This window comes from Giraffa tippelskirchi, chromosome 2 (genome assembly GCF_054371585.1).
Source record: "Giraffa tippelskirchi isolate mGirTip1 chromosome 2, T2T-mGirTip1v1.2.pri, whole genome shotgun sequence".
Lineage (NCBI taxonomy): Eukaryota > Metazoa > Chordata > Mammalia > Artiodactyla > Giraffidae > Giraffa > Giraffa tippelskirchi.
The window spans coordinates 164754833-164780895 of NC_137276.1; the positions used below are offsets into that span (position 1 = coordinate 164754833).

General features: G+C 38.6%; 3 protein-coding genes and 1 non-coding gene across 40 annotated transcripts in view; 2 read left to right on the top strand and 2 right to left on the bottom strand.

The window, feature by feature from the left end:
• Positions 1-11814, bottom strand: part of DRC9 (dynein regulatory complex subunit 9) — a 50546-nt gene extending 38732 nt beyond the window's left edge. For 5 of the 22 annotated variants that reach the window (XM_081571664.1, XM_081571661.1, XM_081571655.1 and 2 more), the window contains exon 1: positions 11539-11703. The gene's annotated coding sequence lies outside the window, so the exon portion shown is untranslated. The other 17 variants (XM_081571666.1, XM_081571660.1, XM_081571656.1 and 14 more) reach the window with 6 other exon arrangements.
• Positions 4418-7904, top strand: RPL35A (ribosomal protein L35a). 3 transcript variants are annotated; one of them, XM_081571669.1, is made up of 5 exons: positions 4418-4646; positions 5086-5130; positions 5347-5499; positions 6475-6619; positions 7829-7904. In XM_081571669.1, the coding sequence occupies exons 2-5, from the start codon at positions 5120-5122 to the stop codon at positions 7850-7852; spliced, it is 333 nt and encodes a 110-aa protein (XP_081427795.1). In that variant the 5' UTR covers positions 4418-4646; positions 5086-5119; the 3' UTR covers positions 7853-7904. The 3 variants fall into 3 exon arrangements, with proteins under 3 accessions (XP_081427795.1, XP_081427794.1, XP_081427793.1); XM_081571668.1 differs by having other exon boundaries at positions 4418-4525; XM_081571667.1 differs by having other exon boundaries at positions 4418-4446.
• Positions 9548-9656, bottom strand: LOC145540012 (U6 spliceosomal RNA). The gene has a single exon (XR_014078143.1). It is a non-coding gene; the product is annotated as a U6 spliceosomal RNA (small nuclear RNA).
• Positions 11815-11909: 95 nt separating the features above from the next.
• LMLN (leishmanolysin like peptidase) overlaps positions 11910-26063 on the top strand; it is a 104744-nt gene continuing 90590 nt past the window's right edge. For all 14 annotated transcript variants that reach the window (XR_014077280.1, XR_014077282.1, XR_014077283.1 and 11 more), the window contains exons 1-6: positions 11910-12135; positions 19131-19228; positions 19820-19850; positions 20750-20832; positions 21316-21439; positions 24531-24709. Coding sequence is in view for 4 of the 14 variants with exons in the window: in XM_081571640.1 (XP_081427766.1) it covers positions 11917-12135; positions 19131-19228; positions 19820-19850; positions 20750-20832; positions 21316-21439; positions 24531-24709 (734 nt within the window). In the remaining 10 variants the exon portion in view is untranslated. The remainder of the gene's footprint in view (positions 12136-19130; positions 19229-19819; positions 19851-20749; positions 20833-21315; positions 21440-24530; positions 24710-26063) is intronic.

Genomic DNA, 26063 nt, shown 5'->3' on the forward strand with positions numbered 1-26063 from the left:
CTGATTACTAAAATATTTGATGTTTCCATTCCCCTGAAATGTTAGATTAACAGAATTTATTGCATCCAGGCTTAGGAAAACAATTGCCATTATACCTAGAAAAACTATTTATCCTGAAAATCAGTTTAATACTGCTATCAATATGTTATCCTTCCTCAGGAAAGGAAAGTACTTTCTGGTTAAATAAGCTTTACAATGAGAATAGTCTATGGAGAATTTTGCCATATACAAAGCAAATAGTGAATAGTAAGTTTCCAGTGTGATCTTGTCTACAATAAAGTGATCCTCAGGAGGGTGGTACGAGTATGTCCCATGCAACAAACATTTTATATGCAAAACTGAAAGAATCTTCCAGATGTTCAAACTGGTTTTAGAAAAGGCAGAGAACCAAAGATCAAATTGCCAACATCCGCTGGATCACTGAAAAAGCAAGAGAGTTCCAGAAAAACATCTATTTCTGCTTTATTGACTATGCCAAAGCCTTTGACTGTATGGACCACAATAAACTGGAAAATTCTTAAAGAGATGGGAAAGCAGACCACCTGACCTGGCCCTTGAGAAACCTGTATGCAGGTCAGGAAGCAACAGTTAGAACTGGACATGTAACAGTAGACTGATTCCAAATAGGAGAAGGAGTACATCAAGGCTGAATATTGTCACCTTGCTTATTTAACTTATATGCAGAGTACATCATGAGAAATGCTGGGCTGGAGGAAGCACAAGCTGGAATCAAGATTGCCGGGAGAAATATCAATAACCTCAGATATGCAGATGACACCACCCTTACGGCAGAAAGTGAAGAAGAACTAAAGAGCCTCTTGATGAAAGTGAAAGAGGAGAGTGAAAAAGTTGGCTTAAAGCACAATATTCAGAAAACTAAGATCATGGCATCTGGTCCCATCACTTCATGGCAAATAGATGGGGAAACCATGGAAACAGTGGCTGACTTTATTTTGGGGGGCTCCAAAATCACTGCAGACGGTGATTGCAGCCATGAAATTAAAAGACACTCACTGCTTGGCAGGAAAGCTATGACCAACCTAGAGAGTGTATTAAAAAGCAGAGACATTACTTTGTCAACAAAGGTCCATCTAGTCAAGGCTATGGTTTTTCCAGTAGTCATGTACGGAAGTGAGAGTTGGACTATAAAGAAAGTTGAGCACAGAAGAATTGATGCTTTTGATCTGTGTTGTTGGAGAAGACTCTTGAGAGTCCCTTAGACAGCAAGGAGATCCAACCAGTCCATCCTAAAGGAGATCAGTCCTGGGTGTTCATTGGAAGGACTAAGATTGAAGTTGAACTTCAATACTTTGGCCACCTGATGCGAAGAGCTGACTCATTGGAAAAGACCCTGATGCTGGGAAAGACTGAGGGCAAGAGGATAAGGGGACGACAGAGGATGAGATGGTTGGATGGCATCACCGCATCAATGGACATGAGTTTGGGTGGACTCCAGGAGTTGGTGATGGACAGGGAGGTCTGGCATGCTGCGGTTCATGGGGTCGCAAGGAGTCAGACACGACTGAGCAACTGAACTGAACTGAAAGAATCTTTACATAAACTGGAAAAAAAAAAGATATTCCAAACAAGCTAAATTTTCCAGTACAAGGGCAGTCTTAGAAGCAAGTAATATGCTGCTAAGATTTTGTTCTTTTGCTGCGTTGTTCTTTATTTTTCCATTTTTTAGGCCTGGGGCATCAGTAAGTATGGCTCACATAAGTAATATAGGCCTATCTTTATGTAGAATCCAGTGCTTTCAAGTTCTGACGGCTCATTCCTGAACACTAGAAACTCAGGAGTTATTTCTGCTTCCTCCTTCATTCTGACATCAGCATTCCCCCAATTCAAATCATCACCGGGTACTGTGTATTTTACTTTCAATTTCTATCTCCCTCAATACCCTGCTGAATTTAGCTGTTGTTTCTTGCTTGAACAACTCTAACAGCTTCCAAATTAAAGGTGATCTTTTTGAAATGAAGGGCTCATCTTATAAAATAGAAAATTTCACCATATTTCTTAGAACCTCTCAATGGTTTCCCATTAACTTGAGAAAAAAACTAAAATTCTTAACTTGGACAATAGGGTCTGCTCCTCTGTTCCTCTCCAGACCCATCTAGCATTGCCCTTTTATTGCTCTCATGGCTCCAGCTTCAATGGACTTCTTTCTTCTAAGGAATCATGCTCTCTTCTAACTCAGGGTTTTTGCATATGCTATTCTTTCAGATTGAACCACTCTTCCCCTAACCTCTTCACCTTGTAAAGTCCTACTGGTCCATCAGGTACCAGCTTCAATCAGTGCCATTTTGCTATTTATCTACCACTTTGTCCAACTGGAGCCAAGCTCCATGAACAATTTTTTTCTCACACCACCTTCTAATGTGCCATATATTTTACATTTTACTCACTCCTTGTCTTGCTCTCCCACTAGGATGTATGCTCCATGAGGGCAGAGATTTCTGTTGTACTGTTTACTGCAGCGTCCTCCAAGCCAAGAACAAAATTTTGTACATGGTAGTCAGTCATTCAACAAACTTGGAAAAAATGAATGAATCCATAGGGCAACACAAAGAAACGTGCAATAATAAGGAAAGGTAAATCTCTGGCATCCACTAAGCTATCCCATTCCAGTGCACAAATATTTACTGAAGACCAGCTGCACCTGGGCTAGGTGATGGGCACTTGGAGTTTAGCAACTGTTATAGTTGTTAGTTCAGTTCATTCTCTCAGTCGTGTTTGACTCTTTGCGATCCCATGAATTGCAGCACGCCAGGCCTCCCTGTCCATCACCAACTCCCGGAGTTTACCCAAACCCATGTCCATCGAGTCAGTGATGCCATCCAACCATCTCATCCTCTGTCGTCCCCTTCTCCTCCCGCCCCCAATACTTCCCAGCATTAGGGTCTTTTCCAATGAGTCAACTCTTCGCATGAGGTGGCCAAAGTATTGGAGTTTCAGCTTCAACATCAGTCCTTCCAATGAACACCGAGGACTGATCTCCTTTAGGATGGATTGATTGGATCTCCTTGCAGTCCAAGGGACTCTCAAGAGTCTTCTCCAACACCACAGTTCAAAAGCATCAATTCTGCGGCGCTCAGAATTGTTGTTAAGTCGTGTCCAACTCTTTTGCAACCCCATGGACTCTAGCCTGGCAGGCTCCTCTGTCCATGGGATTTCCCAGGCAAGAATACTGGAGTGGGTTGCCATTTCCTTCTCCAGGGGATCTTCCCAACCCAAGGATGGAACCCCCGTCTCCTGCATTGGCAGGGGGATTTTTTTTTTTTTTTTTTTTTTACTGCTGAGGCACCAGGAAAGCCCTTTGGCCGTTGAGCTCTGCTTAAAGGCGACATGGCTTTGTCAGGGCTGTGCCCTTCACCCTCGGAGTCAAAACGAAGAATGGCGGTAAGAATTTAAGTCATTTCTCAAAAGAGATAAAGGAGTAAAACGAGGAAAGGATTAAATGGGTGGTAAAGGGAGAGGAGGGCTTTCCAGGTGGCTCAATGGGTAAAGAATCCGCTTGCAATGCAGGAGCCAAAGGAGACGCTGGTTCGATCCCTGGATCGGAGAGATCCCCTGGAGGAGGGCATGGCAACCCATTCCAGTATTCTTGCCTGGAGAACCCCATGGACAGAGGAGCCTGGCGCGCTACAGTCCATAGGGTCGCAAAAAGTCGGACACGACTGAACAGGGACGCAGAAAGGTAGAAGAGGGCTTCCCAGGTGGCGCTGGTGGTAAAGAACCCGCCGGCCAATGTAAGAGATGAGGGTAAGCTCCTTGAATGGGGAAGATCCCCTGGAGGAGAGCATGGCAACCCACTCCAGTATTCTTGCCTAGAGAATCCCATGGACAGAGAGCATGGCGGAGGACGGTGCATAGAGTCGCAAATAGACGCGACTGAGCACACATGCACGCAAAGGGGTAGGAAAGGTATAGAGAAGTACGAGCTTTCTCCTGCTTTCTTTCTCGCGGTCTTTCTCTTTCAGGGTAGGATCCGAGAGTTTCCGTTTGCCCTACTCTTAAGTGGTAAGAAGAAAAAATACCCGCTTGTTGGCCAATCAGTTCTGGCGTACTCGAAGCGTAGGTCGTCCTCCCCTCCGGCTTCAGTTTGCCAACTACACCCCCGGATGCCGTCGGAACCAAGCTAAGGTGTTTCTATGGCAACGGACAGCTTCGAAGGACCTTTTCTTCTCCTTTAGCTGGCTACCACTTTGCCTCCCTGTGTTCCAAAATAATACATTTTGCAGCTTGCAAAGATAAAAGGACTTAGGGAAAGAATTGTACACGTGATTTTGGACGTGGTTTATTTCAGTCAGAAGGCGATTTCTGAGGCTTACTTTTTTGGCGGTCGAGGAAGTTACCTAAATGGGGGTGGGGCGGCGATGTGTTTACCCACAAGGCCACGCGGCGGGTCCTCGCCGGTCTCTTTCAGCCATCTTGGAGCTTGTGGAGGTGTGTGGAGCTCCTGCAGCTGAACTTTGGGGGCAAATAAGTGGGGTAGTCTCGGATATATCCCTCGGACGAGGCACTGGTGCGACTCTGAGGCTCTACCAGCTGACTATTTCTGTGATTTCCAGAAACAGGGGGGACAGGATGGAGGAGATATGGGACTGATGGTGCTGGTCCCCTGAGCTCCGAGAATGGGTGCTCCGGTAACCCCAGTTGCTTCCGGGCCCTAGCGGAGTAAAATACAAAATAGCTGCATTTTGTCTGGCAACAGCGGCACCTCTAGGCAGGGTTCTTTGTCCATTTACTGCCACCTTAAACCTGTTTTTTTGCATGTTTACTATGTGTTCCCTTAGCTTTTCTTTCCCGTTCAGTGTGAAAAAAGGTGGTTCTCTGCTTGCTTCTCTGGCTTCTTGACCTTCATTTTTTCCCAATGATCGTAGCATAAATTTTCTTAAGACTTTCTTTTGGTGTTTCTAGGAGTTATTTCTTGTAGTGTAGAATCTTGCCACTTTAGTTTTTATCTTCATTTTGGCGTTTGCTTACTTATCCAGCATTCTTTGAGCTTGGGGTGCTGTTCTACAGGAAGCTAGTAGGTGGGAAACGGGCTTTGCAAGGTTTTAAACTGATTATTTTTGTTTTAAGGCCTGCTGGGAACAGGACTTCTAAAACGACAAATATGTCTGGAAGGTATGTGTTTTAAATATCATTGCTTTGTACTTACAGTGTACTTGTTTATTAGGCGTGATCGTAAATGTGAGTTTAAGTCTGGTGGGGAAAAAAAATTAGATGTTTGGTATGGGTAAATTTAGGTGGGGGTCATCACAAGTCAAACCATACCTGTTGCTTGTTGAAGTTAAATGAGATCTTTTAATAGTTTAGAATTAACAATGTATTTTGTCTTAGGCTGTGGTCCAAGGCCATTTTTGCTGGCTATAAACGAGGTCTACGGAACCAAAGGGAACACACTGCTCTCCTGAAAATTGAAGGTGTATATGCTCGAGATGAAACTGAATTCTATCTAGGGAAGAGATGTGCTTATGTGTACAAAGCAAAGAAGTAAGTTTATAGTATTATACTCTCTGGAGTTTTTACTTGATTTGTCTCATTTTAAGTTGGTAAAGTAATTGATACTGTTGTGGTTTTTACTTTGGGATTTTAAGCAACTTTAGCGTAGTGTGGGATGTAGATGTCTACTGCCCTTAGAAAAATTACAGCTGTTAATTGTTTCAAGGGAGGAGTCAGCTTCTTATAATATGATCTTAAGGTTTTGTAGAGCATTTTTCATGTACCTTAATTCATTCTGTTGATCTCTTGAGGTTATATTTTTTATGGATGCTTAAAGATATTCTCTCTCTAGAGTACTGGTTTTTAAACCCATTCCAACTCAGTTAAAACTTTTGGGATGGAGGCTGAGGGAGAGGTGGAAGAAATGGGTGGACTGTTATTTTTTAATTGTTTTAAAAAAGATCTTTGGGAAATGCTTTCATCTCCCTCAGCCCCTTTTCCTGCTGCAACCAGAGAGATCCTTTGAGATTTTTTAATTATAAGTCAAATGATCTATACTTTTGCTGAAACTCCAGCTGGTTCTCATCTCAAATGGTTAAAATCTGAAGTCATTAAGGAGCTTCTAAGACTTTATGCATTTAGGGCTCCCATGTTTTAACCCAGCTAAGATTCATCTTGGTTATATTTTGCCTTTCCCCAAGTCAGGGACACAACCTCCCGTTTTTTAACACAAGGTGTTCCCTTACCTTCCAGTCTTTTTTCCAGCATTAGCTTTTTAGTAAGGGCTTCCCTGACTGTTTATAATTACAAACAAGTTTTTCTCCCTATACTCAACATTTTTTGTCCCCTTTTTTGTCTCCTCCCTGCCTTCTCCACTATTACAGCTGTTAGCATTTATTTCTCAAGTGAATTAAGTGGTTAACTGGGGTTGAGGGCCACTGATCTAGAAGTCACCTTGATTTTGCACCACACTATATTGGTTCTGTGGGTTCTCATGCCTTTTTATTTTTAATCCTCTTAAATCAGCAACACAGTAACTCCTGGTGGAAAACCTAACAAAACCAGAGTAATCTGGGGAAAGATAACTCGGGCTCATGGAAACAGTGGCATGGTTCGTGCCAAATTCCGAAGCAACCTTCCTGCTAAGGCCATTGGACACAGAATCCGTGTGGTAAGTACATTGTTAACAGTGTGGAACCTTGTGGAATCATACTAATTAAGCTCAAGGGGTTCGGCTTGGACCACTAAGGACTGTTGTGATAATGTCACCAATAGTTCAGCCTGTAAAATGAGCGGCTACTGTGAAAATGTATTATGGAACATTTTCTTGGCATTATATGAAAAGCGAAGGCAAAGGGTTCAAATGGATTGTGCCTAGATTTCAGGTAATTGCTAAAGCTGCCTGGAAGTAGTGGGGAATAGCATTTGACCCTTGAACAACACAGGGATTAGGGTCTAGTGGGAAATCTACATATAACTTTGCAGTTGGCGTCTGCATCTGTGGGTTCAGTCAACTGCAGATTGCGTAGTATGTATTTACTGAAAAAAATCTGTGTATAAGTGGACCTGTGCAGATCAAACTGGGTTGTTCAAGGGTCAGCTATTTAAATTAACAGTTTTATGGCGAATGTATTAGGCTCTGAATTAATTGCTAGAAAATGAAAATTCAGTATACTTTTTCCTGGCATAATTCTCTCTTTTTTTTAAACAATTCTTAATACTTCCCATCTCTTCATCATGACAGTCTTGAAATAGGTATTAAGGCTAACAGATGTTCACATCCCGAGGCTTCAGCCAAAGCCTTCAACTCCAGGTTCTGTGGTTTTTCTAGCAGGATAGCTCCTGTTTTCTTTAGTTAGGATGCATTTTTAATAGACATGGCTACATCTTTGGGGCTACAGGGCACTACTGAACCCTGCTGAGCAGTTGAAATTTTTCATCAGAGCAGGTTTTTACTGTTAGTGCATGTGAGTGAAGTCACTTCAGTCATGTCCGAATGCAACCTCATGGACTGATGCTCTCCAGAGTCCTCTGTCCATGGGATTTCTCAGACAGGGATACTGGAGTGGGTTGCTGTGCCCTTCTCCAGGGTATCTTTCTGACTTGTCTCCTGCATTGGCGGGCGGATTCTTTACCACCACCTGGGAAGCCCCCATATTGTTAGAGGAGGCAAAATTAAATGGACTCTTAATGTTCCCAGTACTGACTCTTAGCGAATATTCAGAAACTGAAGGCTATAAACATTAGTTCCCTTCCCGTGAGGATATGAGTCATTGGGTGCCTCTCAGAGAGATAGGTAATGGGATGAGAGATGCGTTTATGTTGTGGTGTTCAGTAACTCTTGTGTATAACATGCACCTTGTGTTCTTTTTCCCCCCAGATGCTGTACCCTTCGAGGATTTAAACTTATTGAAAATAAATAAAATGTGAATTTGTCCTGTTGTGCTTTTGTTAAATGGCTTACAAAATTCTTTGTCCTGAATACAGTTGCTAAGTCCTTAAATGGTGGTAGTTATCAGGCATATAGCAAGTACACAGGAGCCTAGAGAATATAGGAATATAGGAGAGTTTTGATGAGGATAGGATGTATCTTGTATCTTAATACAAGACGTTAAGTGGTAGGGGGAAGATTACAAGTGATTTTTAGTTGGAAACAGTGGAAAGGAGTATCTTGGAAGGTTTGTAGTGATGGAGCACTGGAACCTAGCCTATGGAAACATTTTTTAATTTGGCAGCACTGTGTGGCTTATGGGGTTTTTTCTATCCCCCAACCAGTGATCAAACCTAGGCCCTTGGCAGTGAGAGTGCAGGGTCCTAACTAACCACTAGTTGGCCAGAGAAGTCCCTTTAGCCAGTAATGATACATATGTAAAACTTTTCCAGATTTCCACATCAAATGGATCTATAATTCTTCCTTTTATTTCAACTCGGGCACTGTGGTATTGGTAGCTGTCTCCCTCATTACACTGAAAGAACCTTGTTTTGATCTAAAGTAACTTGTAATAGCATGCACTTATTTGATATAGATTGGTTGGGAAACATGGGGATTAAAAATGGTAGATGGGAGAAATCTGCGGAATGTTTTGATGGTATTTGGCAGCTTATTTGAACAAACATGGGTGAGATATATTTGGGATTTGTGACTGGACAGAGCATTCCAGTATTTATATAACATTTGGTTGGGAATAATATGTAACTTGAAAATGCCATAAACGTTAGAAAAAAATCTTAGAGGGTGGTCAGGATTGCCTGGACAGTGTTGCTTGCTTTCTTTGGCTCCATGTTTTAATATAGTAAAGTTCAGGATTGAGATATTTTGGCATGATATAATGGGAGTTTGATAAACTGAGCCCCTTTTGACTTAAAATTGTATGTGGGGTTCTCTAAGAGCTCTTAAATATGAGTAGCACATAGCAGTTCTACATTTCACTTAGTTTAATGGTGGCCCTGAAGCCAAAATTGTTGGAAGAGTCAGGGAAATAGGGTATGTGTTTGTACTGCCAAGTCTTGTCCAGCAGCAACCTTTGGGAGGCATGGCCTTAAGGGAAACAATGTAGGTGGTAAGAAGCAGCAGTTTGGAGTCACTGAGCAACCATGCTGTCCTCACCCTTTCAAGGCCACCACATTTCAAATTTCTTGAGTAGAATCTTAAAGGAAATTGAACTTGGAAAGTTGGGTCAAGGCAAGGAAGAGCAGATACCAGACCTTCAGTGAGCTTTAGTTATCCTAAAAAAAACCAACATCAAGTAACTACTTTGTTGTGTTAAGTAGTATTCTTGGGGTCCTCAAATACAGGATGTGGTGCCTGAAATAGCACTTGCCAAGCATCTCTTCCTACAATTTCAAAAGGGAAATGGCACAAAGATTTTGTGTAAGCAGAAGGCATTTGAGGAGCCAATTAACTGGTTTAATGTAATGTGACTAAAACCTATTTGGAGTAATTGGAAAGTCTAGAAAACTACCAGATGCCAGGATATTAGTATTTAATTTTGTTTTTGACTGTGTCACCCATAGCATATGGGATCTTAGTTCCCCAACAAGGGGTTGAACCCATCCCCCCTTGCAGTGGAAACAAGAAGTCTTTTTTTTTTTTTTTTTTCTTAATGTGGAACGCTTCACATATTTGTGTGTCATCCTTGTGCAGGAACCATGCTAATCTTGGTAGTATCGCAATTTTAGTTTGTGTGCTTCCAAAGTGAGTGTGAAGCAGAGTCTTAACCACTGGACTGCCAAGGATGTCCCAACAATATTCTCATATTAGAGTGTCATTGAAGAGCTTGAGTGACAGGTGACAAAATTCATATTTTAGAAAGATCCCTGTGCAACCCAGCATAAACAAGGAAGGGAAAACCAGGTAGGCTTTGCAGTCTTAACTAAGATATTTGCACACTGAAATAGACTAACTAAATTTTAAAACCAATTTTGGAAAGGAGTCTTCAAAAGTAATGTTCTCAGCTTTGGTTGCTGAACAGGTAACTGTTTACAAATTTGGGGGACCAGGAGATGGTTGGGAGAGGAGAGTTCATGAATTTGAGAAAGCTGGAGGATGCCCACCTGTCAACATGTCTAGGAACGCACGTGGTTATTGGGGTCTGGATTAGGCGTACAGAGGAGAGGAAATCTTATCTCTGTTGTAGGAGGTCAGTGGATAGATCTGGGGATGATGGTAGAGTAATGAGGTGGATAAACAAGAAGTGGTAGGCACTTGAAGAAAGCAAGCTGAGAGTTCTTAGGATAACCAGAGTAAATGCAGTTGGAAGTAAGTGTTGCACACAAATTCATGCATACTCTTAATTAAACTGATGTAATGGTAGCACTTGTGAGAGCCTGTATTCGGCTTATCTGCTCCCATAGCAAGGATTGGTTAGTGCAGACTGTTCTCAAGACAAAGTTACATTAGAGGAATTGCTTGTTTCACAGAAATGAACTAAAACTTAAAACTGCCACTCCACAAGCGTGGCACTGCTATTATCTCTAGGAACTTGATAACTAGTACCATTCTTTCTTTATTCACAATCCTCAATTTCTTTGTGGTTTTGTGTAGAGAGCACATACTAAAAGCGATAAATTTGGTTTAAAATCCCAACTTCCACTAGTTGTGGGATGATGGACACATCTAATGCCACTATTCTTGTGTAGGATTCCCCACCCATTTTTCTATTTTTTTTTTTTAGTACATAATCATATCCAAAGAAGTATAAATTCTTGGGAATTTTTTTTAACCTACTACAGTTCCTAGTATAGTTAATTTACAATATTCAATTCCTGAAGTGACTGTTACAAGCTCAGTGCTTCCAGTTCCTAGTTTTTTGGTTTCTTTTGTGGGCCACAAGGAGATTAGTTTTTTATAGTTCCTCACAGCTCAGCTTTTAAGCTTTTAATAGCAAGGATCTACCAGGTTTCCTCCAGGGTTAAAAGTGTTAATTGCTCAGTTACGTCCAACTCTTTGCAGCCCCATGGACTGTTACCCACTGTCCATGCAGTTCTCCAGGCAAGAATACTGGAGTGGTTAAGCCATTCTCCTCCTGGGGATCTTGCCTACTCAGGGATCAAACCCGGTCTCCCGCATTGCAGGCAGATTCTTTGCCATCTAAGCTACCGGGGTTAACGCATTTGCAATTCTTAACATTCATTGATTGTATAGTACAGAAAATGACTTTAGTTAAGTGGGTCTGGGACCTCTCTGGCGGTCCAGTGATTAAAGAGCCGCGTTTCCAATGCAGGGGGTGGGGGTTTGATCCCTGATCAGGAAACTTAAGATCCCACCTACTGCGAAAGTGAAAGTCATTCAGTCGTGTCCAGCTCTTTGCGACCCCATGGACTACACAGTCCATGGAATTCTCTAGGCCAGAATACTGGAGTGGGTAGCCTTTCCTTTCTCCAGGGGATCTTCCCAACCCACAGATCGAACCTAGGTCTCCCCCATTGCAGGTGGATTCTTTACCAGCTGAGCCACAAGGGGGAGGACCAAAAATTTTTTTAAGTGGATTTAACACGATATTGTAAATCAACTACCTTCAGCTTAAAAAAAGGTAGTTCCTAAAATCAGTGACTCATGATAAGTAAAATTGAAAAGTACATTCCACTTACCTTTTAAACAGCTAAATCGTAAGATTTTGCATCTGTTTATGTCTAAGCTCCTGGCACCTAGTGGGTGCATCTCTTTTCACTGGATAACTGAATTAAAAAGTAAAACTCCCTCAGTAAGGACACGCACTTACCACCATCTCATTACTATCAACACCCACTAATCTCACAGCGCAACTCACGTGGGCCGCTAGGTGGCAGTTATTGGCCGGCTTCACGCGAATGAGACGCGATGATCGTGAGGCGACTCTCATCTTTCGCGTTGAACTGCTTACCGGTGACGCCAGCCAATCAGAAAGCAACTTTCAGCCGCCAAGTCCCTCCACCTGCCTGGAGGCGAGGGGCGGGGCTGGCGCTGGGCGCGGAGGCGTCACGTACTCCATGGTAACGACGCTCGGCCTGAAGATGGCGGCCGAGTCTGGTAGAAGAGCGGGCTCCTCGGATTCAGGCCTGGGCCCGAGCCGGTGGCACTGGAGCGGTCCTTTATGGGTCCGAGGCGTTTTACTTCTTTTAGGTGGGCTCCGGGCAAGCACCACGTCTATTCCTGTCTCCTTGCGCAGTTCTCCTCCATGCCGGCACCACGTGCCCTCTGACTCTGAGGTAGGGCGACGGAGGGGCCCTGTGAGGATAAAGTAATATGGGAGGCAACGGTAGAGAGGATAGTGTTGGGACAGGGTGTACTGGAAGAGAAAGCGAGATTGGGCCAGAGACTGAACTCTGAGAGGGTTGGGGCCAGCTATCAGCTCCCTTCCTGCACCCAGCAAAGTGGCTCAATTCGGCACTCGGAAAGAACATCATCACTTTCCCGTGCGGAGAGTTGTATAGCAAGTAGTCCTAGAGCAGTGGTTTTCCAACTTGGGTGTGCATCAGAATTACTGTGCTGTACTGTGCTTAGTCGCTCAGTCGTGTCCTAAGGACTTGTTAAAATTCAGCTGGCCGGTCCATTCATTCCCTGCCGCTGCCCACTTCTGACCCATTAGATCTCGGATGGAGCTTCAGAATTTGCAGTTGAAGTTCCCAGATTGTTGATGATGCTTCTTGTCTAAGGACCTTACTTTGGAAACCACTGACCTAAAGGTTTGAAAAAGGATTGATTGGAGAGCTAGACAAAGTCGTTGCGGAGATATTGGGGGTTCTCTGGAGACAAAATTCAGATTTATTTTCAAGTTACTTCATCACATTGCTTGCTTTACCCTATTCTCTTGCCCTGAAATACCTTTCTCCCTCCCATTATATTTTTCTTCCTGTCTAAATTCTTTCATTCTTAGTTCCTTAATCGCAAGGCAGCCTGCTGAAACCACCCCAGCAGAATGTTCTTTCCATTTTACAATGTGTCTTATCTGTACTCTTCTCTGACACTTAACCGAGTCCCACTATGTGGTGACAACTTATTTTTCAGGCATTACTTTTGTAGTTGAATTGTAATTTTCCTTGGTATATGAGATTTGTGTCTTGTACTTTGATTTCTGTACAGTACTTAGAGGAGGGCCACAGTAATCAGTATTCTTTGAGGAAAGGAGACACAGTACCTGGGGGCAGTACCTGTGATTGATTTTATATTAATATTTTGTCTTATTACTTTATCAAAAAAGATTAATTTGGAAATTTTCAGTTCAGCCCAGAAATCTAAGACCATTCATTTTTGTGATAATTTTCAAATTTCTCTGCATGCCCTTATAACCATATATGCCAGAATACTGTTTGGTGTTTGTGGCTATATTACAGCTTTTATCATGACACTGCATTCTGGCTGAATTGTTTTATTTATTTTTTAGTCTCTTAGCAACTTGTAAGTTTTTAATACAGTACTGTAGTATGTAATCACTGTGTTGTACATTAGATCTCCATGATTTATCTTCTCCATGACTTACTTATTTACTAGTTGCAAATTTGTACCCTTAAACAACATCTCCTCAGTTCTCCCACCTACCTAGTGAATTCTTTTTAAAATACATTCCCACAAAGCCCTGCACTTCTCTCTTTGAATTTAGATCAGGAGAAAGTAGTTCAAAGAACTGCAAAATCTCTGTACTTGAAGGAACCTTAATAGCTGTTTTCTTCTTGTGATTGTTGCCAGTGTGCAACTCTCCTACTTATATTTGAACATTTCCACAAATAGGGAAATTGTCTCCAGAGGCAATCCCTTTGCTTTTTGGAGAGATCATTGTTCTTTTTATAGAGCTGAAAACGGACTTCCCAGGCAGTACAGTGCTAAGACTCCAAGTTTCCACTGCAGGGGATACATGTTCAATCCCTGGCAAGGAACTAAGATCCCACATGCTGTGCGTTGCGGCCAAATAAAATAAAGGTACAGAGCTTGAAAACTCTTCCTGAAACTTCCCTCCGCTATTCTTATTTATGGCTCTTGGCTGAACAAACTAAATAGTGATGGCGCTTCAGATATTAAAAGCAAGCTATTAAATTCTTGAGAGTGCTCATTCCTAATCAGTTTTCCTATTTCGTCATAGAGTATGTTGTAACAAGTCCTCATAGCCATTCTCTTTGCTTTAATTTGGACACAAAGAATAGGCAAGTGCTATTCATTGTAACAGTAGTGACTGCATCTCTGTTAATTGCAACAGGAAATATTACAGTAGGTTTATATTGGTAATGGTGGGGAACTACAAAACATTTGACTCATATAACTTGTTCTCAACCAAAAACTTTTAAGTTTTGCTTTTATTTTTTATTGTGTAAATTAAAAGAAAACCGAAAACAGAATAGTATAATGAACTCCCATGACCCTTTACCCAGCTTCAACACTTACCACTGTTCTCTTATTCTGTTTCATATACTTCTGTCAATTCTTCATCCACCCACTGTTATTGTTACTTTTATAAGTTTTTTTGTTTTCCCGTAAAGTTTATATGTACTAAAATGTAGCAAATGCAATCATTTACCTTCATGTAAAACCAACAACTTATCACAATACAGAGTAGAACATTTTCAAGTCTCCAGAAAATTTTCTCCTGTCCTGTGCCAATCAGTCTCTCCCATCTTTATTTTTTTTATTTTTTCATATTAGATTTAGATTTTACAGCAAATTAGTTTTAGAATTCATCTTAAATAAATGGAATTATGTAATGTATGATATAGTAGATCACATTGAATTTTCCAATAATAAATCAACCTTGTATTTTTGGAATAGATTTTAATTCGTTATGATATATTATCCTTTTTAATACACTTCTGAATTCAGTTTCCTCATATTAAGGATTTTTATATCTATGTTCATAAGTGATGTTGGTTTATAGTTTCCTTTTCAGTGAAATTTTTATTAGCTTTTGCTATCAGAATTATGCTGACTGTACAAAATGAGTTGGAAGGTTCTATCATGTATTTTCTAAAAGAGTTTGTAGAAAATATCTTCCTTAACATCTTCCCTGTCCTTCACTATCTCCTGGAGTCTGCTGAAACTCATGTCCATTGAGTCAGTGATACCATCCATAACTGAAACTATCAGGGCCTACAATTTTCTTTATGAAAAGTTTTTTTTTTTTTAACACTTTTATTGAGCTATAATTTATATACCATAAAATTCACCCACTTAAGTATCCAAATAAGTGATTTTTAATAAATCTACAGAGTTACAGAACCATCACCACAGTCCAGTTTAGAACTTTTTCATCACCCTGGAAAGAACCCTTGTGCCCATTTACAAAAAACTCATGTTTTCACTTCTGGCCCCAGGAAACCAGTTGGTAGGAACAGATAAATCCAGTTTCTCTGATACAGGTCTATTCATAGTATCTATTTGATCTTGTGTCAGTCTTTCACTTTTCCCTTTCATGCACTGCAGAAGGCAATGGCAACCCACTCCAGTGTTCTTGCCTGGAGAATCCCAGGGACGGCGGAGCCTGGTGGGCTGCCGTCTATGGGGTCGCAGAGAGTCGGACACGACTGAAGCGACTTAGCAGCAGCAACAGCAGCAGTCTTGATAACTTGTGTTTTTTAAGGACTTTATTTCGTCTAAGTTATTATACTTACTGACATAAAGTTGTTCATAATATATTTATCCTTTTGATGTCTATAGAATCTGAGTGATATCCACACTTTCATTTCTAATGTGGTAATTTCTGTTTATTCTAGTCCATTCTTTCTAGGAGCTTATTAATTTTATTAATAATTTTAAATAGCCAACCATTAGCTTTGGTAATTTTCCTTAATTATTGTTTTCTATTTCATTGTTTTCTGTTCTTTGTTATTTCTCCTGTCTCCTTATTGTGGATTTACTTTGGTCATATTGTTAGGCGGAGACTTAGATAATTGTTTTTGAGCTCTTTTTTCTTTTCTGCTATAAACATTTAAAGGTCTGTATTTCTCTCAGTACAAATTTAGCTACACTTCACAAATTTTGACACATTGTATTTTAATTATCACTTAGTTCAGATGCTTTTATTTTCCCTAGTAATTTTATCTTTGATCTATAGGTTATTAAAAATGTTTAAAATATAATTTCTAAATATTTGGTCCTTTTCTAGATAGCTTATGGTTATTAATTTCTAATTTAGAGAATATCTTCTGTAAGATTTCAGTTCTTTGAAATTGTTTTACTTATACTTCAGCATATGCTCTATCCCACTAAGCTTTTCTGTGTACTAGTAAAGAATATACTATAGGTACTGAGTGTGATTTTCTGTACACATCAATAAGGTAACATAACTGATGGTACATTTCAGATTTTTATATTTTTTATACAAGTTTAAGGGTTGTATTCCATTTACAGTTATTATAAAATATTAGCTATAGATTTCTATGTTCTTAAAATTTTTTGTCTAATTGATAGGATCTTAAAATTTTCTATGATTATAAATGTTTTTCTTTTTCTTCCTTTAGTTCTGTCAGTTTTTGCTTCGTGGATTTTGAATCTATTGCTAGGTACATTCACACTTATAATTATGAATTTCCGATGTATCAATCCTTTATTATTATAAAACATTACTCTTTATTACTGGTAATACTCTCTGTCTGCTTTGCTGATATTAATATAGCCATTTCAGCTTGCTTATGATTAGAATTTTATATCTCACCTGTCTGTGAGATGTAAAAGTTTATCTTTTATCTCACTGGAGATAAACTTCAGTATTGAACATCTGTCTTTTAGTGCTTTAACTATTTGTTTCATTGTCTTCTCATCTTCATTTTTTTTAGTTAAATATTTTATTTTTTAAAATAAAGACAGGTTTAGACTCACTGCAAAATTGTGAAGGAAGGTACAGAGATTTCCCAAGTACTGTATTCATCTTCACATGCATAGACTCCCTTGTTACCAACATCCCTTATCAGAGTGGTACTTTTGTTCTAACTGATGAAACTACACTGACACATCATAAGCACCCAAAGTCCATAATTTACATTAGAATTTACTATTAGTGTTGTACATTCTGTGGGTTTGGATAAATGCATAATGACACATAGCCATCATTACAGTATCATACATGGTAGTTCCACTGCTTTCAATCCTCTGTGCTCTGCCTATTCCTCTGCCACCCTTCTATCCCTGGCAAACACCAATCTTTGTACTGTGTCCATAGTTTTCCCTTTTCCAAAATGTCATCTGGTTGGAATCATATAGTATATAGCCTTTTCAGATTGACTTCTTTCACTTTGTTGTTGTTCAGTCTCTCAGTCATGTCCGACTCTTTGTGACCGTGTGGACAGCAGCGCACCAGCCTTCCCTGTCCTTCATCATCTCCCAGAGCTTGCCGAAACTCATGTCCATTGAGTCAGTGATATGCATTTAAGTTTGCTTCATGTCTTCTCATGGCTTAATAGCTCATCCTTTTAACTCTGCATACTATTTCATTGTCTGGATATACCACTGTTTATTTATCCATTTACCTATTGAAAAGCATCTTGGCTGCTTCTGTGTTGTAGCAATTATGAATAAAGCTGCTATAAAGATCCATGAACAGGTTTTTGTGTGAATTCACATTTTTAACTCATCTGTGTAAATGCCAAGGAGCATGACTGCTGAGTGGTTATGGCAAGAGTATGTTTAGTTTTGTAAGAAACTGCCAAAACTGTCTTCCAGAATAGCCGTACATGTTGCATTCCCACCAGCAATAATGAGAGTTCCTATTGCTCCACATCCTTGGCAGCATTTGGTATAGTATATGTTCCAGATTTTGGCCATTCTAATAGCCATAGAGAGATATCTCATTGTTTTAATTTGCGTTTTCCTAATGATATGTAATGTGAAACATCTTTTTGTATGTTTATTTGCCATCTGTATACCTTCTTTGGTGAGGTGTGTGTTAGGGTTTTTGGCCTGTGTTTTAATTGAGTTGTTCATTTTCTTATTGTTGAGTTTTAAAAGTTCTTTGTATATTTTGGATAATAGTCCTTTATCCAATGTGTCTTTTGCAAATATATTCTCCCAGTGTGTGGCTTATCTTCTTATTTTTTTCATGTTAACTTTCATTGAGCAGAAGTTTTTAATTTATTATTAATAAAGTTGAAATTATCAATTATTTCATTTATGGATTATGTCTTTAGTTTTGTATCTAAAAAGTCATCACTAGGCACTTCCCTGGTGGTCTAGTGGGGGCCAGTACAGAGGGCCTCGGGTTGGTCCCTGGTCAGGGAACTAGATCCCACATGCCACAACTAAAAGTTTGCATGCTGCAACTAAAAAAAGAATAAATAGGGACTTCCCTGGTCCAGTGGTTAAAAGTCCACCTTCCAATACAGGGCATGTGGGTTTGAGCCCTGGTGAGGGAACTAAGATCGCACATGCTGTAGGGCAACTAAGCCTGCGAGCTTCAACTACAGAGCCCATGCACTCCAGAGCTCATGCCGTGACGAAAGATCCCATGTGCTGCTAGTAAGACTTGACACAGCCAAAAATAAATAATAAATAAATAAGTATTAAAAAATAAATAAATAAAAATAAAACTTCATCACTATACCCATGAATATCTAGTTTTTCTCCTATAGTATCTTCTCTAAGAGTTTTATCGTTTTGTATTTTATATTTTACATTTAGATTTATAACCCATTTTGAGTTAATTTTTATGAAAGATGTGAGTTCTGACTCTAGATTCATTTTTTTCCATATGAATATCCAATTGTTCCAACACCATTTGTTGAAAAGACATTGTTTCATTTTATTGCCTTTTTTCCTTTGTCAGAGATCAGCTGAATGTATTTATGTGGGTCTATTTCTGGGCTCTCTCTTCTGTTTCATTGACCTGTTTGTTTCTTCTTTTGCCAGTACCATACTCTCTTGATACTGTAACTTTATAGTAAATCTTGAAGTCAAGTAGTGTCATTCCTTCAGCTTTGTTTTTTTTCTTCAGCATTTTGTTGGCTATTCTGGGCCTTTTGCCATCTATATAAACTTTGGAATTAGTTTGTTGATATTCACAACATAACTTGCTGAAATTTTGATTGGGATTGGCATAGGTGAAATTGGGAAGAACTGACATCTTGATAATACTGAGTTTTTGTATCCATGAGCATGAACTATCTCTTGATTTATTTAGTTCTTTTTTTTTTTTCCTGAGTATTACATTCGAAATTTAGTTTGTTAATTTTGAGTCCTTAAGTAGCTAATCTATATATATTTTTTCAAATCTATTCCTTTTTCTCAGGTCATAAATAAGGTCCATCTTAAAACAAATCATGTTGTTAAGAGAGATGTTAATGAACATTTAAGAATTAAGATTATCTACGATAAAAGTATTGAAGAGTAAGTACACCATTGTTCTGCCATCTTTTTTATTAAGAATCAAACTATTGAAGATACTTTCATTTGTTACCTGGAGTTCCATAAATGGAATTAAATTAAATATGCTTTTTAGTTTAGAAAGATGAAGGTCATGAAGAAAGATGAAGGCCATGAGATATGATTTAAACCTAAGCATCTTGAATAATTTAAACAGAACCAGCATATATCTACTTGGATGTGGTCAATAAGAGACCTGGAAGGCACTTCCAGAATAAGTACTTGAAGGAAAAATAAGAGGAAATACTAATGTATACAATAATAAGAACATGTACAAAATTGTTAACCAGAGAGATGATACAGCCTGATTTTTAATTTAGAGTAAGAGAGGTTCAGAAAAGAGATAAATTATGAATCTGTAGTAGTTTATGAAGAGCTATTGGGAGTAGTTGATGTCTTTCCCTATCTTTAACTTCCCAAATGAACGAGACTGTATTTGATCAACCCTAAAATGCTCGCTGAGATCTGGGGCTCCTGCCAGATATATTCTGAACAAATGAGACAATGGTTTGCCCTCAGCATGGCAATCTTTATGTTTTTTGTCATCATTTTCAGGTTGCTCCCTGAGAAAAGACACCTTGTAAAGGTATGTAATAAATACTCATGACTTGAACACTTAAAATGGTGCATTTTATTATATGTTAATTTTACGTCAATAATGAAAAATATATACATGACTATTTTGTGAATGACTAAATAAAAGATGTTGGTAAGTGTATTTCTCATTTTCACCAACATCTTCTTGTGATGTACTCACTAAAACTTTGTTCATATTTGATACTGTTAGTTTTCTCATTTTATGATGTGATATTAAGTCATTCTCATTTTTTTTACTTGTCCTCTTAAGTTTTAGGGGAGCAGAGCATGCTTAGGATAGGATGGAAAAGATGACTTTTTAAAAACATCAAAAACAGTTTTCCTGGTGTAAATGCTCATTCTCCTGAAGAATAATTGGCCTGATAGTATGAAATGCCAAGGTTGTTTATAAAGGTGCTGGCCTCATACGTTTTTTAACTATTACAGAGGCACGTGCGCGCACACACACCCACCCACACACACACACACAGCCAGCTCATTATGGGCAACAGAAATTGGTGAAGTTAAAGTAGATCTTCTAAATACAAGATTTTCTTAACATGAACTACATTAATGTTGGAGTCATCTAAAGCAGTCTCAAATTTAAACTAAGTTAGATTAATAGTTGTGATTTATGTTTTATAATATTCTATTTAAATAGGGTACAGAAGGAACTTTCTGGTGCTCTTTCCTCCAAAACTAAACTAGAAGCGAAGAAATTCCTTTGCTCCTATGCTCACTCTCTCACCTACCCCTAGCCACACAACCTTTGACTAAATATTGTATTTGAGTTACAAGGCTTTTTCCCTCTTTCCCTTTGGTCATTAATACCCTGTGCTTACATGTTTTAAATATGGTTTATCTTTTAGTTATAATTCTGACTTTTTTTTTATTTCAACTTTTATTTAGAACAAACTTTTCCCACAAGCTGTTTCTTATTTAGAGAAGACTTTCCAGGTTCGTAGACCTGCGGGCACTATATTACTTAGTAGGTATGTCACGTTACACACAGGTCATTTTCTTCAATTGTTTAGCAGTCTGCCCTCTTCATTCTGTCAGTATGGCAAATTTTGAAATTTATACTGGGAGTATTTTATTATGCTGGTTCTTAGAGACCAAACCATAAGATATTTAAAAAGAATAAAAGAGCATGTTGGGTAGTCATTCTTCCCCTGATTTTCCATTTTGACGGGACCCAGTGGGTCTTTTCTTTGGGTGTAGTTGTACCCTTTCCCCCATCTCCCCTTCCTTCCTCCTTCATGTGTACAATATAGGCTTTTGAAGTGTTTGAAAACCCACATTAGGAGGATTTCCCATGGACCCCAAATTCTTTCTGAGACTACTTTTCTAACTAAAATAGTGGCTATTAATGAACTAAATATAGCAGCTACTAGTTTTTTACAGTGTTTTTAACTGCTGTGAACTAATCTTGTTTTTTTTTTGTCATTAAACTTTAATCTAAAAATGAACTGAAGACAATGTGCAACAAACCAATACCAATACCTACGGAAGGAAAATGACCACCATAGATGCTGTACTGAGGAATGTGCAGAGCATACAAAATGTGGTCCCATTATAGTGCCTGAGGAGCACCTCCAGGTAGGTCACCCTACTCTTTGCAACATTTTTATTCTTTAGGATAAACTTAGAACAGATTTTCAATCTGTGATTGTTTCTGGAAGTTTTTACAGACTTAAGTTCAAAAGCTTCATTCTCTACCAAAATTAATCACAGTTGGGTATGCTGATTTTATTCTTTCGTTGGTTTTCAAATGAATTTAGTTATTTCTTTTCTTTTTTTCAGTTTATCTCTGGGGTTACTGAATCATTTCTGCTTAGAACTTTATCTTTGCTCTCCAAAACATGTTTTAGCAGCTGTATACCTCAGTATTTTTAAAGGGCAATTTAACCTTATCTCTTCAAATAAAAGTAAGGTTCAACCCATCATGAAAATGTATTCCATAAAAATGCTTACAACTATATAATATATGTTCAAGAGTATTCTTTGCAAAACTATAAATATGCCTATACTAGTTACATTATGGCATAACCACATAATGGAATACTATACAGCTGTTAAAGAATGAAATTGATCTCTATATAAATAAATTGTAGCAAACATTAAATTTAGAATGGGTAAACAACAGGGTCCTACTGTATAGCACAGGGAACTATATTCAATATCCTGTGATAAACTATAATGGAAAAGAATGTAAAAAAAGAATGTGTATTATGTGTATAGCTGAGTTACTTTGTATAGCAGATTTGCACAACATAGTAAATCAACTATACTTCAATAAAAAAATTTTTTAAAGGTAAATAAGTGTGGGTAGTTAGCCTATTTTATTTAAAAATTAAAAATTATTAATTTTTCACCCTTGGTCGTCCCTTGTGGCTCAGCTCTTAAAGAATCCACCTTCAATGAGGGAGACCTGGGTTCGATTCCTGGGTTAGGAAGATCCCCTGGAGAAGGGAAAGGCTACCTACTCCAGTATTCTAACCTGGAGAGTCCATGGGGTCGCAGAGAGTCAGACACAACTGAGCAACTTTAACTTATTGGGCTTCCCTGATAGCTCAGCTGGTTAAGAATCCGCCTGCAATGCAGGAGACCGCAGTTTGATCCCTGGTTTGGGAAGATCTGCAAGAGAAGGGATAGGCTACCCACTCCAGTATTCTTGGGCTTCCCTTGTGGCTCAGCTGGTATACAATCCACCTGCAATGCGGGAGACCTGGGTTCAGTCCCTGGGCTGGGAAGATCCCCTGGAGAAGGGAAAGACTACCCACTTCAGTGTTCTGGCCTGAAGAATTCCATGGACTATACAGTCCATGGGGTCGCAAAGAGTCAGACATGACCGAGTGACTTTCACTTTGACTTTTCACTTTCACTTTCACCTTTCAATAAAGCTGAAATAAAAGCATAAGTAATAAAAATAAGAAGTATATACACACATATAAAAAGTTATAAAGTAATTGGAAATATACATATATTAAAAATCTGCAGACATTAAAATTTTAATGATTTTCATTGAGTTGGATTGTGGGGGACTTTTATTTGGTAAGTTATATGTTTTTGTAACTTTCCAATTTTTCATATTAACCATATATTACTTGTATCAGAAAAAACAGAAAAACTTAAATGCATAAACCAGAAAACCAACTTATACAAACTTTGGAAAATATAATTATTGCTTTAGATGTTTTTCTCTATTTAACTATGTTCTCTCATTACTTGTTGAAAATAAATATGTTATTGAACATTGATTTTGTAAGCAAAATCAAGCATATGGTTGAAGTGTACTTTGTAATTTTTTCTTGAGGTATCTGAAGCTCACCAAAGGCTTGTCAAACCCTATACTGGCACTAATTCAGCTAACTTACTCAGCTTCCATTTCTTTTATCAAATTCCTCAAAAGCTTAAAGGGTTTTAGGGACATGTTTCAAAATTAAAACAACTTGTTAATTACATATTTATCTTTTGTCCTAAGACATTTAGAGACATTTCCTAGACATTTTAAGGCACATTTCTTTTTTCCTAAAGTATTTTTGTTTATTTTTAATTCTTTTGTCTTTTCAAATTCTATTTTATCTTCTTGGGGGGATTTCTAAATTTTTTTTTTTAAGAAATGAAAGATCATGGGAAAAGAATGCTGTTAAATCCAGCTTTTCATAACACCAACCATTAGCAGATTAAAGTAATTGAATTTTAAAATTACAGATACGTGTGTTAGAGAAGCAATAGTAAGCAGAAGTGAGAATTTCTGTTTTTTCTTTCTCTACAAACATCACTTGTGTATTAAAAAAACCCAACATTTACTTATTTTCCTATTTATAATTTGGAGATTATGGTTGTTTAGGAACTTTGATAGAAACTCTAAAAAGCAAGTGTTAAAAGGTCAAAGTTTGGTTAGAAAACCTGAAACAAGGGTAGTATTATAAAGATGACTTTAACTTTTTACCTTACATACTTTTGTATTATCTGAATTTTTAATAAGATACATGAATTACTTTATAATAGGAATGTATTTCCAATGGATGAAGATTTTTATTAATTAATTTTGAAATAACCACAGATTCACAGAAAATTGCTTAAAAATGTATTTATAAGAAGCCTCCTTGTAATTTTCACCTAGTTTCAGGGTTTAATAAAACCTTTTCTATTTCTGTCTTTTTTTGTACCCTGGTGGGATGCCCTTTATAAATAGCAGTTGTTTTAATTAATATTATACATTCATGATGATTGTATATAAAGTAGAAATTTTAATAAAATAAATTTAAAATTAGAGATAGAAACTGGGTAGAGAGAGGTATCCATGTGTGCGTGCGTGTGTACCAAGTTGCTTCAGTCATGTCTGATTCTGCGACCCTATGGACTGTAGCCCGCCAGGCTCCTCTGTCCATGGGATTCTCCAGGCAAGAATACTGGAGTGGGTTGCCGTGCCCTACTCCAGGGATCTTCTGAACCCAGGGATTGAACCTGTGTCTCTTCCATCTCCTGCATTGGCAGGCAGGTTCTTTACCCCTAGTGCCACCTGGGAAGCCCCAGAGAGAGGTATGGGTTTTGATAAAAGTTGAAGAATTAGTAAATAAAAATTAAATCATACATATTTAAAGTTTGAATTCACTGTAAGTTAAAAGCCCTTATAGTTAACCTTATCTCTGGTCTGATTTTCTGTTGTCCCCTGTGGGCATAGCAATGCAGAGTCTGTTGTGGGGGTAAGTGGCCCTGTGGAGCAGTGGGTGTGCCAGACCAAGAGGGAGTCCAGGATGCAGACTTTGTTCTTTATGTTGGTGCTCTGGCCACTGAGAGGTGCAGCCATGAAAACATCATCTCTTATGCAGCCTATTGTCAGCAGGAAGCAAAAATGGACAGGTAAGCTTCCCCCCAAGACTTACTCCCAAAATCTAATATAAGAACTCTCAGGGTGGGCACAATATTGTAAAGTAATTAGCCTCCAATTAAAATTAAAAAAAAAAACTCAGGGTGGGGAGGGAGGTGGGGGGTTGGTTAGGATGGGGAGACACGTGCACCTGTGACCGACTCGTATCGATGTATGGCAAAAACCAGGACGATATTGTAATTATCCTCCAATTAAAGTAAATAAATTTAAAAGAACTCTCAACCATGGAAACAGTGGCTGACTTTATTTTTGGGGGCTCCAAAATCACTGCAGATGGTGATTGCAGCCATGAAGTTAAAAGACACTTACTGCTTGGCAGGAAAGTTATGACCAACCTAGACAATGTATTAAAAAGCAGAGACATTACTTTGTCAACAAAGGTCCATCTAGTCAAGGCTATGGTTTTTCCAGTAGTCATGTGTAGATGTGAGAGTTGGTCTATAAGGAAAGCTGAGCACAGAAGAATTGATGCTTTTGATCTGTGGTGTTGGAGAAGACTCCTCAGTCCCCAAGGAGAGCCAGCCAGTCCATCCTAAAGGAGATCAGTCCTGGGAACTCCAATACTTTGGCTACGTGATGTAAAGAGCTGACTCATTTGAAAAGACCCTGATGCTGGGAAAGATTGAGGGCAGGAGGATAAGGGGACGACACAGGATGAGATGGTTGGATGGCATCACCGACTCAATGGACATAGGTTTGGGTGGACTACAGGAGTCGCAAAGAGTCGGACACGACTGAGCAACTGAACTGAACTGAACTGATATACTTGTTGATCCATGAAATAAACTAAAAAATCTTTAGCTTCTGAATACTGAGAATGCTTCAAGTGAAATATCTAATATATTACTGAAGAAGAAAGTACTAGATGGTTTTGCAGATGTATATGTATTGTTTAGTATTCTCAGAAAAGAATATATGTATTTAATAGAATGTTCAATTTTTTCCTGAGAAGCTATCATTAAATTTATGATGTTTTATAATTAATAGTGTCTCAATATCAAGCAAATATGGTATTTGAAGTGCTAAATGAATAAGCTACTTAATAAAATGAGACACATCTCAAAATAGACGTCTTTGAGAAATATACCTTCATAATAGCAATGTTGCAAAATCATGGTTCTTTATCTTAATTTGACCTAAGCCATATGGATTGTGCATACACCCATACACAATCTCATTTTTAATATACTGTTGAGTATCAAACGTTTCAGAACAGTGTACATAATATGATTTCATACTTACTTTAAAAATCTGCTTATGGATTTGAACATGCTAAGGTAAAAGTCAAAAATAATTAGGATTACCAGCTATGCTAATTTTCTTAGG